Source organism: Argentina silus, assembly GCF_951799395.1.
Source record: "Argentina silus genome assembly, chromosome: X".
NCBI lineage: Eukaryota > Metazoa > Chordata > Actinopteri > Argentiniformes > Argentinidae > Argentina > Argentina silus.
The window spans coordinates 38,828,884-38,844,757 of record NC_139653.1 but is presented as its reverse complement, the minus strand read 5'-3'; the positions used below and the strand labels follow the sequence as shown (position 1 = coordinate 38,844,757).

At 44.1% G+C, this 15,874-nt stretch overlaps 1 protein-coding gene across 1 annotated transcript; it reads left to right on the top strand.

The window, feature by feature from the left end:
* Positions 1-327: 327 nt before the first annotated feature.
* LOC310822382 (guanylate cyclase soluble subunit beta-2-like) lies at positions 328-14,014 on the top strand (the record flags this gene model as incomplete). The annotated part of the gene is made up of 19 exons (XM_083694720.1): positions 328-438; positions 1,715-1,969; positions 2,072-2,212; positions 2,294-2,379; positions 4,178-4,364; positions 7,405-7,478; positions 7,864-7,958; positions 8,183-8,343; positions 9,010-9,109; positions 9,823-10,064; positions 10,388-10,499; positions 10,658-10,761; positions 10,852-11,068; positions 11,246-11,566; positions 11,963-12,111; positions 12,975-13,121; positions 13,229-13,383; positions 13,587-13,774; positions 13,917-14,014. 19 exons carry the CDS (start codon positions 328-330, stop codon positions 14,012-14,014), a joined length of 2,943 nt encoding a protein of 980 aa, XP_083550846.1.
* Positions 14,015-15,874: the final 1,860 nt, after the last annotated feature.

Sequence of the window (15,874 nt, the reverse complement as noted above, 5' to 3'; positions counted from 1 at the left end):
TGTAACTCAAATGCTAGAGAACACTGTGTCCCTGACATTCACCCGGATTACCATTATAGCGCTCTGGGGCAGGCAGTCATAGGTCTCTGCTTCGCTGGGTAACGGGCTTGGGATGCACAGGTGGTGGTGGGTTTGCAGCAGACGCCACCTTACCCTGGCTCTGCTGGATGGATCCAGCTCCAAGAAGATCCAATATGGTGGCACATGTACAATGCAAGGCTCTGTGTCTCACCAGATTATTTGCCTACTAGTTTCAAGTCTGTTCACTCAGTACAGCCTTGCGTACACTTCATACAGCTGGCAAGCACTACTAGATATTGAATCTCGATGCACAGACTGTATTCGACAACCTTCACCTTCTGCAAGAGATCGCCAAAACACCACAGTCCAGCGCTCCAACTGCCCCGGAGGGTGTTGCTCTTCGCCGGCAGTGTGATGGTAAATATCGCCACGGATGGTGCTGGGGTCTCCGGGCTAGGCTGCAGCGAAATCCCCATCTGCTATCGCTACCTAGCATCTTTCTCGCCAATGTATGCTCCTTAGCGAATAAAATGGATGAGCTATGACTTCGGATCACCTCACCTCTCAGGTAAAACGAGAAGCAGGGGACGGTGCATTTATGTCAACAAAACTTAGTGTACGGACACTGCCATTACTGGGAGTCACTGCTCTGCCAATCTGGAGTACCTGATGATCAAGTGTAGGCCGTTTTACCTGCCTAGAGAGTTTACAGTTATTGTTGTTACTGCAGCCTATATCCCTCTGGATGCTAATGCTAAGGTAGAAATGAAAGAACTCCATGCTGCCATGACTTCAATTTAGCTTTTTGCACTACTGCTTGTTTGCACATACCATATTTATTATATTGGTCTCTATTTATACATCTTACATATCTGTGACAAACTGCACACCTGGATGGGGGATTTCAACCACTCCAACTTGAGAACTGTACTCCACCAACATGTCTCCTGCCCCGCTAGAAGAGACAACACTCTAGATCATGTGTATACAAACATTGCTGAGGCTTACAAAGCCATTCCCCTCGCCCACTTGGGACAGTCTGATCACCTCTCATTGTTCCTACTCCCCAAGTACACACCACTCATCAAACGTGTGAAACCAACAGTGAGGACAGCCAGTCTGGCCAGAGGGAGCGGACTCTACACTACAGCACCAAGTTTCAACACACTGACTGGAGTGTGTTTGCCACTCAGGCCACCCTGGACTCCAACATGGATATTGATTCATATGCTTCTTCTGTTCTGGATTACATCAATACATGTGCCAACAGTGTCACCACCCACAAACAGATAAGAACTTTCCCCAACCAGAAGCCTTGGATGAGCAGTGAGGTCTGCCCACTGCTAAAGGCATGCGATGCTGCTTTTAGATCTGGTGATGCAGAGGCCTACAGCTCATCCAGGGCTAACCTGAAGAGGGGCATCAGGAAGGCCAAACACAACCACAAATTGCAGATCGATGAGCACTTTCAGAACAATTCTTATCCCCGGCGCATGTGGCAGGGCATCCAGGCCATCACGGACTACAAGCCCAAAAACACAGCCTCCCCAACCAGCACTGCCTCCCTCCCGGACAAGCTCAACCACTTCTACGCTCACTTCGACCGGGACAACAAGGAACCAGCCATCAAAGCTGAGCCCCCTCCAGACAACCAGCCCCTCACACTCTCCACCACTGATGTGTTATGTGTTAGATTAATTTTGCCTGCCTGTCACTAGCCCAGGCAGTTGTCCCCACGTGCCTCAAATCAGAAACCATCATGCCAGTGCTGAAGAATTCTGCTGCAGTGGGCCTGAATGACTTCCGCCCCGTTGCACTCACCCCCATCATCATGAAGTGCTTCGAGAGGTTGGTCCTGGCTCATCTTAAAGACCACCTATCCCCCACACTGGATCCCCACCAGTTTGCCTACCGCCCAAACAGGTCAACGGAGGATGCCATCTCCACAGTACTACACTCCGCCCTGACCCACCTGGATAACAACAACACCTACGTGAGGATGCTGTTCATTGACTTCAGTTCAGCATTCAACACCATCATCCCCTTTAAGCTGGTCATCAAACTCAGTGACCTTGGCATCAGCAACTACTTCTCCAACTGGACGCTGGACATCCTGACCAACAGACCCCAGTTTGTTAGGTTAGACAACCACACCTCCTCCACCCTGACCCTGAACACCCATGTCCCACAGGTCTGTGTGCTGAGCCCTCTCCTCTACTCCCTCTTCACTCTTGACTGTGTGTCTGTGCATGGCTCTAACACCATCATCAAGTTCTCAGACGACACCACGATGGTAGGCCTGATCAGTAACAACGACGAGTTGGCCTACAGGGGGGAGGTCCAGCACCTGGTGGCGTGGTGTGCCAACAACAACCTGGCCCTCAACACCAAGAAGACCAAGGAGCTCATTGTGGACTACAGGAAAGCTAAGGGCTGTAGACACACCCCCATCTACATCAATGGGATGGAGGTGGAGCATGTCTCCAGCTTCAAGTTCCAGGGTGTCCACATCTCTGAGGACCTCTCTTGGACCCTCAACTCCTCCACTCTGGCCAAAAAGGCGCAGCAGCGTCTAGTTCCTGAGGAGACTGAAGAAATCTATCTACAGTTAGGTCCATATATATTTGGACTCTGACACAATTTCTGTTATTTTAGCTGTTTACCAAAACATATTCAAGTTACAGTTATATAATGGGCTTAAAGGGCAGAATCAGCTTTAATTTGACGGTATTCACATCCAAACTGGAGGAAGGGTTTAGGAATTACAGCTCTTTTATCTGTTGCTGCCTCTTTTTCAAGGGACCAAAAGTAATTGGACAATTGACTCAAAAGCTGTTTCATGGACAGGTGTGGGCTATTCCTTTGTTATTTCTTTATCAATTAAGCAGGTAAAAGGTCTGTGTTGATTCCAAGTGTGGCATTTGCATTTGGAAGCTGTTGCTGTGAACGCACAACATGCGGTCAAAGGAGCTCTCAATGCAAGTGAAACAGGCCATCCTTAGGCTGCAAAAACAAAAAAATCCATCAGAGACATAGGGGCAACATTAGGAGTGGCCAAATCAACAGTTTGGTACATTCTGAGAAGAAAAGAACGCACTGGTGAGCTCAGCAACACAAAAAGGCCTGGACATCCACAGAAGACAACAGAGGTGGATGATCGCAGTATCCTTCACATGGTAAAGAAAAACCACTTCACAATATCCAGCCAAGTGAAGAACACTCTCCAGGAGGTAGGCATATTATTATCCAAATCTACCATAAAGAGAAGACTTCACAAGAGCAAATACAGAGGGTTCACCACAAGGTGCAAACCATTCATAAGCCTCAAGAATAGAAACGGCAGATTAGACTTTGCCAAAAAACATCTAAAAAAGCCAGCCCTGTTCTGGAACAGCATTCTTTGGACAGATGAAACAAAGATCAACGTGTACCAGAATGAAGGGAAGAAAAAAGTATGGAGAAGGCTTGGAACTGGTCATGATCCAAAGCATACCACATAATCTATAAAACACGGTGGAGGCAGTGTGATGGCATGAGCATGCATGGCTTCCAATGACACTGGGTCACTAGTGTTCATTGATTATAGAAGCAGCCAGATGAATTCTGAAGTGTTTAGGGATATAGTGTCTGCTCAGATTCAGCCAAATTCAGCAAAGTCGATTGGACGGTATTCTGCAATGGCCGAGTCAATCATTTCACTGCATGCATTTCACTTGCTGAAGACAAAACTAAAGCCAGAAAGACCCATGAACAAACAACAACTGAAGACAGCTGCAGTAAAGGCTTGGCAAAGCATCACAAAGGAGGAAACCCAGCATTTGGTGATGTCCATGGGTTCCAGACTTCAGGCAGTCATTGCCTACTATTGCTAAAGGATTCTCGACAAAGTATTAAAAATGAACATTTTATTTATGATTGTTAATTTGTCCAATTACATTCGAGCCCCTGAAAATGGGGGACTGTGTATAAAAATGGTTGCAATTCCTAAATGTTTCATACAATATTTTTGTTCAACCCCTTGAATTATAGTTGAAAGTCTGCCCTTCAATTGCATCTCGATTGTTTCATTTCAAATCCATGGTGGTGGCATACAGAGCCAAAATTATGAAAATTGTGTCACTGTCCAAATATCTCCGGACCTAACTGTGTCTTCTAGGATTCTGGTCACCTTTTATGGGTGCATCATCGAGAGCATTCTGACAATCTGCATCACAGTGTGGTATTGCAGCTGCTCTGTCTCCGACCAAAAGGCCCTGCAACGGGTGGTAAAAACCGCCCAGTACATCACCAGTGCCCAACTTCCTGCCATCGAGGTCCTCCAGCGCAGGCGGTGTCTATGGAGGGCACGAGGCATCAGTAGGGACACCACGAGGCATCAGTAGGGACACCTCTCAACCCAGCCACAGACTGTTTGCCCTCCTCGGTTCAGGACTCTCTATTCCCACACCAGCAGCTTCTTCCCTGCAGCTGTTGCCCAGCCCCCCCCCCCCCCCCCCCACCCCACCCCCAACAAGAGGAATATTGACTTCTTGTATCAATGTATCCTCCCCCCTTACCTCTACTGGCTGCACACTCAGGACTTCAATTTAGCTTTTTGCACTACTGTTTGTTTGGACATACCATTTATTATTTATTATATTGGTCTCTATTTATGCATATTACATATATGTAACATACCTTAAGACCTATTGCCCTTGTTCAATTGTTCAACTTTACATATCATATTGATATTCATCTCATGTATATTCACTTATTATATTCATTTATTTATACTCACTGTAATACCTTATACTGTAATGCACTGTCTACAATATAATGTCTTTTTTGCACTCATGCCACTATCTGGTTAGATGCCAAACTGCATTTTGTTGTCTCAGTAGTTGTATTCTGTGCAATGACAACAAAGATGAATCTAATCTAATCTAATCTGGTGAGAGCTTGCATTTTGTCGTTGATCTGTAGGAGAAGTTGTTCATGCCTACCAACCGTGGCTCCTTGAATAGCCAGAGTGGCGCATACTTGGTCCATCTTTGCTAGGTCCAGGTTTTGGTTAAGTCTTGCTGTAACATAGGTTTCAAGTGGACCCAAGTGCAGAAAGGAGGCAAGACTCAGAGTTGGAAAAATCGAACGTAAACTTACTTAGAGTTTGCAGGGAAACACAGGTACATCAATGAATGAAAATGCCAGTCTTATAAACTGGGCTGAAAACTAGGCACAGGTGTAATCAATAAAAAAGTCAATAGAAGCCTTTGGTGGCCAGTATCAGAAGCAGCAGGTTGAGGAGGATTCCTCACAAGGTTAACCAGTGTGGGTTATACTGAGTGAAGCAGTAGTGACTGGTGAAAGGAAGAAAGGATGAATGTTAGATAGATAGTATGTTAGAAGGTCATAGATAGAATGTTAAATAGATAGATAGATAGATAGATAGATAGATAAATATATAGATAGATAGAAAGATAGATACATAGGATGAGCCAGTGGTAGTTCAGTGGAGTAGGTAGAGAGTTGGGAGGTTGAGAGGTTGACAGTGGTAGAGTTGGTTGATTAACCGGATGAGAGTTTTTGGAGTTAAAAAAATGTGTTATAGTTTAATAAGTTTAATAGGTATCAGAAAGCTTTTTATCAGGTTTAATTAAGATTTTCTGGGTAGTTGAAAGAAAGTGAGATAGGTTGGTTGGTTGGTTGATTGGATGGATGAATGGATAAATGAACGAAAGGATGGATAGATGAAAGAGGAGAAGTATATAAAGATCATACAAGAGGTTAACCAGTGTGGGTTATACTGAGTGAAGCAGTAGTGACTGGTGAAAGGAAGAAAGGATGATGATAGGTATTTGAAGGATTAGGTAGATATAAGGTTAGAAAGATAGAAGGTTAGATAGACAGTATGTTAGAAGGTCATAGATAGATATATAGATATGATAAGCATGGGGTAGTTCAGTGGAGTGGGTAGAGGGTTGAGTGATTGAGAGTGGTATAGTTGGTTGGTTAAGTGGTTGAGAGTGGCTTCAGTGGGGTAGAACTGGAAAGAGTGCATTGTTGTGTAATCATTCTAAGAATGTATTCTGCAGGCCTCCTGTTGTTTTTATTTAAGAGTCCTGAAAGCTCCATAGCAGTTCCAGTAACAAAGGAGCTCACAGAATGTTGGCCTAAATCAACATTCAATCATGTTAACCGGATGAGAGGTTTTGGAGTTAAAAAAAGCTTCATAGTTTAAAATGTTTAATATGTATCAAAAAGCTTTTATCAGAGTTGATAAGTTGGAGTTTTGGGCACATTTTACAGTTGAAATGGTGTTAATAGCCTAAAAGGTGTAAGATTGGCAGTGGTTCAAAGATTGCATATTTTGGTTTCCATAGATCTCCATCTTAAAAGTGCACTTTCAAGTTTGTAACGTTTAAAAAGTTGAATAGGTATCAAAACCGAAAGTCGTAGCAATGCGAGTTACACCTCTCTACACGTTTTAAAGTTGGATTGGTGTGAATAGCTTAAAAGTTGTAGGAGGAGGTTGCTGAAGCAAGCCCACCTAATAATAATAAGTATGTTAAAGAACAATAGTTGGACTTGCTGAAGCAAGTTTTGAATAATTGTCATTAATAATTGTCAATTCACACATTGTCATTCGTGTGGGACAACAACTTTACTGGAGGCCTACACTTGTTTTCTTCTTCTTCTACCCATATCGAGAGCTGCGTCTGTGTTCCATAAAATGTTCTCTGGACTTGGGTTTCATGTTTAAGGGATCAGAGATCATTGAAAGCGAGTTGCTATTTCTCATTTTGTATTTCAACAATTTAGGCTCAACTGCGGCATATTTTATGCTGTTCAGAATGGGACAGATCATATCAGCAATTCTGCCGCCTAGACAGCTCTTGGCGCACTGCTGCCGCATCTACGTCCACCAACGCTCTCGAAGCTGCGCTGGAGCACCCAACCCCCCGAACAGCTGGACACCTTTTATCTTCGCATCAGAACTTCGCATGTGAACTGCATCAGATTGTTTTCAATAGTTCCTTTTCCTTTCTTTTTTTATTTATTTAGAGGACATATCATTTGATAATCTGATATAGTCATATAACTGCGAATACGCATTATCCTCGGAGATGTTGATTCCCAGCTCAGTAATTCTGGATTTCAGTAGAGCCACGCAGATCCTGGGAGAAAAAAAAGGTTTAACTGAATAGCACTGGTGCCACGACAGAAGAGATGGTAAGTTGTTGAAACCATGATACTTAGGTACAGTATATTTTAACAAGGTGGCAATAACTGTTAAACTGTGTAAACTGCTGTTCAAAACTGTCTCCAGCATCTGTTAACATTGTTTTTATACATAAAACTGTCACATTTATTTATTACATCTGACTTGTGTTTTTTTATTGGCAGTATGGATTTATTAATACTTGTTTGAGGTCGTTGGTGGTTGAAAAGTTTGGCGAGGAGACATGGATAAAGCTCAGGTAATATGACATTATCAATGTAGGACAGATGTTATTATAGCGAACGGAATAGCTTGCCCTGAGCTGGGATCTGGGATCTGACTCACGATCTTCCATTTCCAAAGCCAACAGGCTAAAACGCCTACTGTTCTAAGAGAAATAAGTTCCTTGGGGGAGATTCTATCATACCTATATCTATCCCTGTAGGTGGCGTATGGCTACTCTAATGTAGGCTTGTGAGCTAATTGATGGATGGCTCTTGTTTCTTAGTCATCACCAGAATATTTAACCTGCAGAGGCTACAGGGATACAGGCTGTTATTATTTATGTGAACCCAACTATTTTTCTACCTCTATATTCCTCCTCTTCCACATCATCATCATCACCATCATTTTCTTATGTGCAGAGAATCTGCAGGGGTTCAGGATACATTCTTGACATTTGAAGTGTACAAGGATGACATCACCATGCAACTAGTAACTGAGGCGTGCCAGCTACTAGGTAACTCACCATTCTAGAATGAAAAGGCTACTGCCAACATGCTAGGCCTTTTAGGTAGGAGTCAAACTATACACTGTTACAAAACAAGATCATTGATTAGAAATGGTCAGTAATAGGCCTAGAAATACTGAATGATCAAATAAGGGTTATTCTAACAAATCATACATCATTGAAAATCCAGAAATTCATCACCATTTTCTCAGTCAGTTTGTTTCTATTGACAGACATGAGACCAGAAGAGGTTTTAAGGCAGTTTGGAGAATACTTCTTTGAGTTTTGTAAAAAATCCGGATATGACCACATGCTACGCACTCTGGGGGGAAACCTGTTCGACTTCATAGAGAATTTGGATGCATTGCACAGCTACCTTGCACTCTCTTACAAGGTATACTGTGTGTGTGTGTGTGTGTGTGTGTGTGTGTGTGTGTGTGTGTGTGTGTGTGTGTGTGTGTGTGTGTGTGTGTGTGTGTGTGTGTGTGTGGCAGACGTCATTTGGAATCATACACTTGTGATGAGGTAGCCCTGCGTGATATATATAAACTCAATTGTCGCCCTCGCACTTATCGAACCCCCGTCACGTGTGTGTGTGTGTGTGTGTGTGTGTGTGTGTGGCAGACGTCATTTGGAATCATACTCTTGTGATGAGGTAGCCCTGCGTGATATATATAAACTCAAATGTCGCCCTCGCACTTATCGAACCCCCGTCCCCCCCGTCACGTGTGTGTGTGTGTGTGTGTGTGTGTGTGTGTGTGTGTGTGTGTGTGTGGCAGACGTCATTTGGAATCATACTCTTGTGATGAGGTAGCCCTGCGTGATATATATAAACTCAAATGTCGCCCTCGCACTTATCGAACCCCCGTCCCCCCCGTCACGTGTGTGTGTGTGTGTGTGTGTGTGTGTGTGTGTCTGCGCGCGCGCGCGTACGTGCTAAGACTGTTTTATAAACATGCCGCAATTTGTTTCATTGTTGCGTGCAGAATTATCTGAAGTTGCGGCCATGATTGCCGCCTTTCATAAACCTGCCAATTAACTGTGATTTGACACACTGAAGGAGATGAATGCGCCATCATTTCGCGCGGAGAGGAACCAAGAGGGAACAATGTTTCTCCACTATTACTCTGACCGCCGAGGTCTCTGCCACATCGTACCAGGTAATAACAAGTGTACAGTAAACATGTTGTTCCCCCATGTTGCCCCCGAGCGACCCACCTTGTATGAATTGGTGACAATCATTCAAACGTATGACCGAAAAGTTACTGGAATGTGTAGTGCTTATTTGATTCATTATCGGTGTTGCTTCTTACAGCCATTTGGTGTTTATTTGAAGCCTGTAAACATGTTACTAAAGTAGAAGTTTCAGAACACATGATGTCACAGTGTAGAAAAACCCATTGAAATCAATGCACTTTCCCCGGATCTCAACTGCATTGTGCAGTCAATGTGCACATGGTGCTAGCTCTCCACTTTGCACCTTATTACGACGTGTTTAATGATGAATCGGCTTCACCTGGAAACTCCTTAACAATCTCTATGGCAAGACGCATCTTCCACCGTAGTTTCCTAAAAATTGGGCCAGTTGGTGTTATTTCATACATGGCCCATCTGTTTGACAAGACCCATCAGTCACCCAAGTTTCATAAAAAATGTCCAAGTGTTTTCAAAGAAAAAGCTAGTGATATGCAAACAGACAGAGACCGAATCATAGTCCCCTCTACGATTTCATTGGTCAAGGACAATAAACTGCATGCTGTGAATAAAGGCCAATTAAATCACAAATGCATTGAACACTGTGTGTGTTTGTAAAGGTAAGGCATGGGTGAGTCAAGATACGCCCTCAGAATGCTGAACAGATGGTTTTCCACAGGTATCATTGGAGCTGTTGCCAGAGATTTCTTTAACAGTGAGATAACGATGGAGATTGTGAACGAGATAAAGGAGGAGGAGAGAACAGGAAAGAAAGAGCATATCGTTTTCCTTGTTACCCAGCAACCGGCTTTTTCCAATCCAGCATGTAGCGACGCGCTTCGTCTGCGGGGTCCTTCCCACAGCATAAGGAGCCACACCATGTTCCAGAGCATGGAGGGAAACTATGGAGCAGGAGAGCAGGTGACACTCAGGCCCAAGACATATACTACTGTGTATATATAGAGTCTATATATACAGTATATCTCTATATGACTGCATCAGCAGAGTTCTTACCTCTGTGACCCTGTGGTGTTAACTCAGTAACATGCCCCCCAGACAGTATGTTAACTCTAAATTAGAACAACCCTCTCTGACACTGTAGTGTTAACACTAGAACATCCCTCGCTGATGATTAATCAACATAGCTCCATGTTCTTCATGACTGACTGTGAACTCAACTTAATCTGTGATTTTTCTACTGACTTGAGTTTATTCTTCTCTTGACCTTCCTGCACCCTTCCCAGCCTCTCCCCCAAGACAGCCAGACAGCCAATCAGAAGACGTATAACTCACAGAGCGTGTCCAAGCCCAGGAACTACTGGGAGACTGTGAGAGATTTGGTCCATCTAGGAAAAGGTCTGTACCAATCATCTATTCATTCACAAGTCCTCTGGCTTTGTTGATGTAGTATGACTATGTGCTAGTATAGTATGGCATTGAAGCGTATTAGTACAGTATTGTGCTGATCGATGTGTTGGTAAAATATGGCACTAATACATGTTTACCTCACGTAGGGAAACTGTTGCGGGGCTTTCAGCCGGTCTACCCTGAAAGTCTCTGCATCGATCTGAAGACGTTCTGCAACATCTTCCCCTTCCACATAGTGTTTGATGAGGAGGTACAAAAACACTCACATAGGCTAAAGTTAACTAATGTAGAGATAGCCTAATGTGTGTGTGTGTGTGTGTGTGTGTGTGTGTGCGTGTAGCTGAGAGTGAGGCAGGCGGGGGTGAACGTGCAGCGTATTGTCCCTGGGCTACAGACACAGAGCATCCATCTGGACCAGTACTTCACCATCGTCCATCCTGAGGTCACTTTCACCATCTCCAGCATCAGGAAGTTCATCAACAGTCAGTTTGTCCTGCAGACGCGTCAGGACTCCATGCCTGAGGCCTGGATGGACAGACCCATGTTGCAGCTCAGAGGTAGAGAACACACGCACACACACACTCACGCACGCACACACACACACACACACACATACACACACACACACACACACACACACACACACACACACACACACACACACACACACACACACACACACACACACACACACACACACACACACACACACACCCTCTCCTCTCTGTCCCCAGGTCAGATGTTATGGATGGAGTGTTTAGGGTTGATGCTGTACCAGGCCTCTCCACTGATGCGGAGCCTACAGGAGCTGGAGGAACGGGGGATGCACCTATCAGACATCGCTCTTCATGATGTCACACGTGACCTCATCCTGCTCAACCAACAGCGTCTTGCTGAGATGGAGCTGTCCAATCAACTTGAGCGTAAGAAGGAGGAGCTACGCCACCTATCCCAACACCTTGAGGAGGAGAAGAAGAAGACAGAGACGCTACTGTACGCTATGTTGCCCAAACACGTAGCCAATCTGCTTAAGGAGGGGAGGAGAGTGGAGGCAGGTGAGATCAATCAGAACTATGCTGCCGAAACATGTAGCCATTCAGGATGGGGGGAGAATGGAGGCAGGTAAGAGGCATGAGCTGTGGTCTGATTCTTCCCCACCCCTTCATGGATATAAAAGGCATTGGAGTTGGTGTAAGAAATATGGTGAAACTCCTTCTAGCTGATGCTTACACCAATCCAATGTTTTAAATCCACGAGGAGGAGTGAAAGTATACACTCCTCAGGGAGAGGGGAAGATAATCAGAGTTCAGCAATGAAGAGGTTTGGTGACCAGAATAGTCATTTTCTGTATGGCTCTGAGAATTACATGGAGCAGATGGATGAAGTTTTAAGTGAATGATGTCTGTTCTATAGGGGAGTTCAAGGATTGTACCATTCTGTCTGTTCCACAGGGGAGTTTAAGGAGTGTACCATTCTGTTCAGTGATGTTGTTACTTTCACTGACATCTGTTCAGAGTGTGAACCCATCCAGATCGTCTTTATGCTCAACTCCATGTACCTCAAGTTTGACCGCCTCACCACCGTACACAATGTTTATAAGGTACACCATATGGGTCATTCCCAAAGTAATACATGTTTAATCTTATTGAAATGTGTTCCATAGAGAGGTCCTTTGGAGGAAGGTCCATATATTTAAAGGTCCAGTATGTAGATTTGAGCTTTAAAATAGTGCTAATTGACCAAATCGGTAGCGATCAAGAAATAAGATCGCCTATTAAATAACGTTCAGTGGAAATTTGATGTCAAGATCGCACACTGGCCTTTATGTACCATTTGCATGTTTTGTTTGCATGTTTTGTTTCTTTACATGGTGATGCACATATTTGCCACAATAGCAAAATGTAGCATATTAACGTTCTCAAATTTTCTGTGTGGCCAGAGAAAGCAAAGCACAAAACGACATGCTTCTGGATTATTCTGGATCCATGAGATGATATGTGAATGATAGTTTTAACCATGTTTTAAAGCTATAGTGGAGTAAAACAAGCTTATATTTTGGGTTGTTTCTGATGGGGAAAGACCATTTATAAGTTATATTCTTCAAGAATCAAAAGCTATATATCATGAATTAAAGGAGCAAATCTTTCTCCTCTGGCCACTCTAATTTAGGACCCAGCTTTTTCCGGAACAAAGCATCGTTTATAAATGAAATATTTCTTTCATTCCCTGATCGCTACCAATTAAACAGTCATTACAACCATTAGAAAGATTTTAGAAAGCTTCAATGTTACATACTGGACCAATTACAGATTGCCCCTTAAATGTAATCTGAAGCTTTACTGTATGCTCTGAAATCTGAGTAGCATTCAGATTTTCATAACAATTTCCTTACATTAATTCATACACACTGACAACTATCATCCCGAATATTTGAGTGAAAAACAGCATTTTTGTCGGCCCCAGGTGGAGACTATAGGTGATGCCTACATGGTGGTGGGAGGGGTACCCATCCCTGTACCCACCCATGCCCAGAGAGTCGCCAATTTTGCCCTGGGCATGATCATGGCAGCCAAGGACGTCACCAACCCGGTCACAGGGGGGCCCATTCAGGTGAGACACACACACACACACACACACACACACACACACACACACACACACACACACACACCACCAGGTAGATCTGGAGGGGGAAACCTGTCTGTGTCTCTCTGTAGATCCGGATAGGGCTGCACAGCGGTCCAGTGTTGGCAGGCGTAGTCGGGGAGAAGATGCCGCGTTACTGTCTGTTTGGAGACACAGTCAACACAGCCTCCCGCATGGAGAGTCACGGCCTTCCTGACAAGATCCATCTGAGCCCCAGTGTTTACAAGTAAACAAACACACGCACACACATACACACACACACACACACACACACACACACACACACACACACACACACACACACACACACACACACACACACACACACACACACACACACACAGGCACAGCCTTCTGTTCTTTTTCAGAATCTGTCTGTGATATATATATATATATATATGTGTGTGTGTGTGTGTGTGTGTTCCCCAGGGCCTTGCAAGGGTGGGGCTTTGTGCTGCAGGAGCGAGGGCAGATCGAAGTGAAGGGGAAGGGCAGGATGACCACCTACTTCCTGGAAAGGAACATCAGGGCCACAGAGAAGCAGATCCTGGGGCTTCGCTCTGGCTGTCAGCCTGTCCAGTATGCAGATGCAGCTCTGTCCCAGCCAGGGATCCTAGGTCAGTCCTCAGACAGTCACTGCGGAGATCTCCTCTCTTTGCTATCATCCATCTCCCTAACTGTCTCTTTCTATTATCCCTGTCTCCCTCTCTCTCATCCCTCTCTCTCACCCTTAACTGTCTCCCTCTCTTATCCCAACAGCTGCTGAAGCTTCTTCATCCAAGAACAAACACACCCCGACTAATTGCACCCCCCCGACCAATAGAAGCACCCGTACTGGGTTCTGTGTGCTCCTCTGAGCTGTGAGACTGGGATCCATAACTGACCAACTGACTGAGTGACTGACTGATTGATTGATTGACTGCTGACTGACTGACTGACTGGCTGACTGATTGACTAGCTGACTGACTGGCTGGCTGACTAACATTCTGGCTGGCTGGTTGACTGACTGACTGACTAATTAACTGTCTGTCTGGCTGGCTGGCTGACTACTAACAGTGAAACAAAAGGAATGACAATGACATTAGGAAGACTTCCACAGTGGATGACCAAAGATTGCTCACCATAATTAAGAAAAACCTCAAAACAACTGTCCCACAGATCAAGAACACTCTCCAGGAGGTAGGTGTGAATGTGTCAGAGACTGCCATTCGCAGAATACGTCACTAGCCAAACTACAGATGCTTCACTGCAAGGTGCAAACCCTCAAAAAGGATGGTCAGCTTACAGTTTGCTAAAAAGTACCTAAAAAGCCTGCAGAGGTCTGGAAAATGGTATTGTGGACAGATAAGATTAATATTATCATGAACCAGAGTGATTGCAAGAGGAAAGTTTGGATAAAAAAGCATCTGCCCAAGATTTACAGCATACCACTTCAACTATGAAACATGGTACAGGGGGTGTTAGGTTTGGGCATGTATAGCTGCCACTAGAACTTGTTAACTTGTCTTAATTGATGATTGTAACTGCTGATCACAGCAGCAGAATGTATTCTTAAGTGTACAGAAACTGCTCAAGTGCAAGCAAATGCCTTCAAATTAATTGAATGGCGCTACATCATACAGTAAAATAGTGACCCAAAACATACTGCCATAGCAATTCAGTTCAGTTCAAAAAGTGGAAAAAGTGGAAAAGTTGACTGGCCAGTCGGTCTTCAGATTTAAATCCAATTGAACATGCATTTCATTTCCTGATGATAAGATAAGATCGGCAAAAAGACCTCAAAACAAACAACAACTGAAGATGGCTGCAGTACAGACCTGGCAGAGCATCACCAGAGAGGATACCCAGCATCTGGTGTGGTTGGGTTGCAGGCAGGCAGTTATTGCATGCAAAGGATTGTCCCCCAAATACTAAACATGAGTGCTTAATTTGGACATTTGATGAATCTGTCCCAATACTTTTGGGTACCCTGGGGGACTATGCAGGAAAAGTAGTGTCATTTCTGAATAATTAAATGAAAAAAAACAGGGAATCTCTACTTTAATCTCTTTAATTGTAAAATCCAAACTTTTGGTGTGTTAGGCCGAAAGAAGAAGAAAATGCTTCACTGTCCCATTACTTACACAGGGCACTGTCCCATTACTTACACAGGGCACTGTATTTGTCGCAATGAAATGTTGCATATTGATGTTTTAAAATGTTCATTGTGGCCAGAGAAGGCAGCAAAGCGCAAAACTACATGCTTCAGGATTATTGAGAAATAAACAAATGTTTAACTTTTCGTCAGTAGATGCTCCAAAGCCAGTCATAAAGGTGCAATCTGTAATTCAAACAACAAAGTGGGCTCCCTGCCACTTTTTTGGTACAGCTGAGGGATGGGGCTAGAGAAATGTAACCATTCTCAATTCCATAAACAGAGCTATGGATGCAAGGACTGACCATCCATGAGATTAAAATGATAGTTTTAACCATATTTTGAAGCTATAGTGTTTGTTTACAATTGCATTGAAACACATCGACGTGTTGTGCGTTCAGAGATGGTCTTCTGCATACCTTGGTTGTAACAAGTGGTTATTTTAGTTACTGTTGCCTTTCTATCATCTCGAACCAGTCTGGCCATTCTCCTCTGACCTCTGGCATCAACAAGGCATGTTCGCCCAGAGAACTGCCGCTCACTGGATATTTTCTCTTTTTCTGACCATTCTCTGTAAACCCTA